Genomic DNA, 2,563 nt, shown 5'->3' on the forward strand with positions numbered 1-2,563 from the left:
TTATTAATAGATGTAATTTCTTATTTATTTTTAGTACTTTATGTAATTTCTTATTTATTTTTAGTACTTTATTTAAACACACCAAATAAACTTAAAAAACACACGAAATAAAATTACACAAACACACCAAATACACTTAAAAAAACACACGAAATAAAATTACATAAACTCACTAAATAAACTTAAAAAAAACACGAAATAAAATTACATAAATTCATCAAATAAACTTTAAAAAACACACGAAATAAAATTAAATAAACTCACCAAATAAACTTTAAAAAATACACTAAATAAACCAAGAACCTTATTCTTCCAACACAAACTCCTTTTAATTATCTTCACCATGTTGCAATCCCCACTGGTGCTTAATCAAGTCACTTTGACGGGTACAGTGCCAGTATGGCTCTTACATTGAAATGTACTGCTCAATGATCAATTAATTGTAACGTCCATCCTATTCCAATGGCTCGTGTTGCATGGGATCTTTGGTGCCATCATGAACACAATAGATACGTGTTCTTGAGTTGTTCATTGTATCCGGCTCGTATTCATCGATGGCATCATAATCATACTCATCTTTTACAATCATGTTGTGGAGAATGATACACGTCATCATGATGGATCGAAGAACCTCAACATCAAACATTCTGGCAGCTGAGCTGACAATCGCCCATTGAGCTTGCAGGATACCAAAACAATGCTCTACATCATTCCTACACCCCTCTTGACATTGTGCGAAGTGCTTTTCTTTTTCACTGTGTGGACGTGGCACTGTTTTGACAAACGTTGTCCACCTTGGGTAAATGCCGTCTACAAGGTAGTACAGCCATTCGTATCTATGGCCATTGACCCAATATGTGACTCTATGTGTTTTTCCTTGCGGCACTTTGTGGAAGACTGGAGATTGGGCACGGCCTTTTAGGTCATTCTGAGCTCCTAGAACACCAAAAAATCCATGCAAAATCCATGTATCAAATGAAGCCACTGCTTCCAAAATGATACTTTTGGCTCATTTTTTGTCACCATAAGCTCGTTGTCACACACTTAGACAGTTTTTTTTCAGGTCCAATGCATGCAATCAATGCTTCCAATCATGCCAGGGAAGCCTCGTATCTCACCCTTCCTCAGCAGCCTTCACAGGTCCCTTAGCGATTGCGTCCGAAGGTACGCATTGGTATAGAAGGCTTCGATTTCAGAGCAAAATCATATCAAGGACTCCAGAACAGTTGATTTTTCCATACTCGTTATCTCATCCACTTGATCTGCAGATACTTTATATGCAAGTATCCGCAAGGCAACAATAATTTTTTGCTCAGGAAAAAGACCTTGAACATGAAAAACATGTTTTTTTTGCACAAAGTATGGATCATGGTTGCAAATAGCACTCATGATTTTGTCGAACAAACTTTGTTGCATTCTAAAATGACGTCTAAAAACATGATCAGGGAATACACAGTTAGGGATAAAATAATCTTCCAAGAGAACTTTACCTCGTTTTTTCCTTTTACTATCCAAGTTTGCAGCACTTCTGGGTTTTGATAGTTGACCCACAACTTCCATGACACGGCGGGAATGTGATGCCCTCTGCCTTCTATGTTCATCATCCTCATCCTCCTCCATTGTGAAAGCCTCATCTCCACCTTCCTCGAGATTGAACAATTCTTCTTGTTGTGCCAACAATCTTTTCTGTTGCTCCTCAAATTGTTTGGACAATCTCCTTGAAGAAGACATTGTAAGAACTCAAGATTTAAAAATGATGAAGAAAGATTCTAAGCTAAAAAGAAGGATTGAGTTTGGTGTGTGAATGATGATGGATGTAGGGATGTAGGATTTATATGGACAAAATAAAGAAAGGATGAGGTTCTGGACACTACCACGTGGCACTACGTGATTAGTTGAAAATCTTATCGAAATCTTGACTAAATTATTATAAACAGATAGCGACACGTGGCGCGTCGGGATTGGTTAAAAATCTAATCGGAAATCTATCCACAAAATAGTACGTTTCGGATAATGACACGTGGTGTAACAAGACTGGTTGAAAATCTTATCGAAATCTTGGCTAAATTATTGTAAACAGATAACGACACGTGGCGTGATGAGATTGGTTAAAAATCTTATCCGAATTAAAACTAAATTTAAATAAAATTTATTATTTATAAAAAAAATTAATAATATTTTAAATGGGCTGGGTGCTATCACATTTTGTAGACGTAAAAATCGTTTGTGCCAGTGCATTTTTTTAGGGGTGGACTTGCTCTAAGGTAATCAACACTTCCTATTTGCCCTTCCATTTAATAAAATTAAAACTCTATTAAGTATATGACCTTGTTATTAGCATATAATACTCGCACTTACCCCATATTCATCCCTTGAGAATAAAATAAATTTCTAATTAAAAATCGTTCAATTTTTTAATTTTTATTTAAATATTACTTTTATAAAATAATTTGAATGAGAGATCTATCAGTCATCTAAATGTATAAAACAATTTGGCGACTCAGGTACCAAGTAATATATTGATGATGAATCGTGTACTTATTTGATACAATTAGATAACTAA

At 35.2% G+C, this 2,563-nt stretch overlaps 1 protein-coding gene across 1 annotated transcript; it reads right to left on the reverse strand.

Annotated features, from left to right (window-relative positions):
* Nucleotides 1–454: 454 nt before the first annotated feature.
* On the reverse strand, nt 455–1,731 carry LOC139194798 (uncharacterized). The gene is made up of 2 exons (XM_070819716.1): nt 1,491–1,731; nt 455–936 (listed from the first exon to the last, which is right to left on the reverse strand). The coding sequence occupies exons 1-2, from the start codon at nt 1,729–1,731 to the stop codon at nt 455–457; spliced, it is 723 nt and encodes a 240-aa protein (XP_070675817.1).
* Nucleotides 1,732–2,563: the final 832 nt, after the last annotated feature.

This window comes from Malus domestica, chromosome 03 (genome assembly GCF_042453785.1).
Source record: "Malus domestica chromosome 03, GDT2T_hap1".
NCBI classification, from domain to species: Eukaryota; Viridiplantae; Streptophyta; class Magnoliopsida; order Rosales; family Rosaceae; genus Malus; species Malus domestica.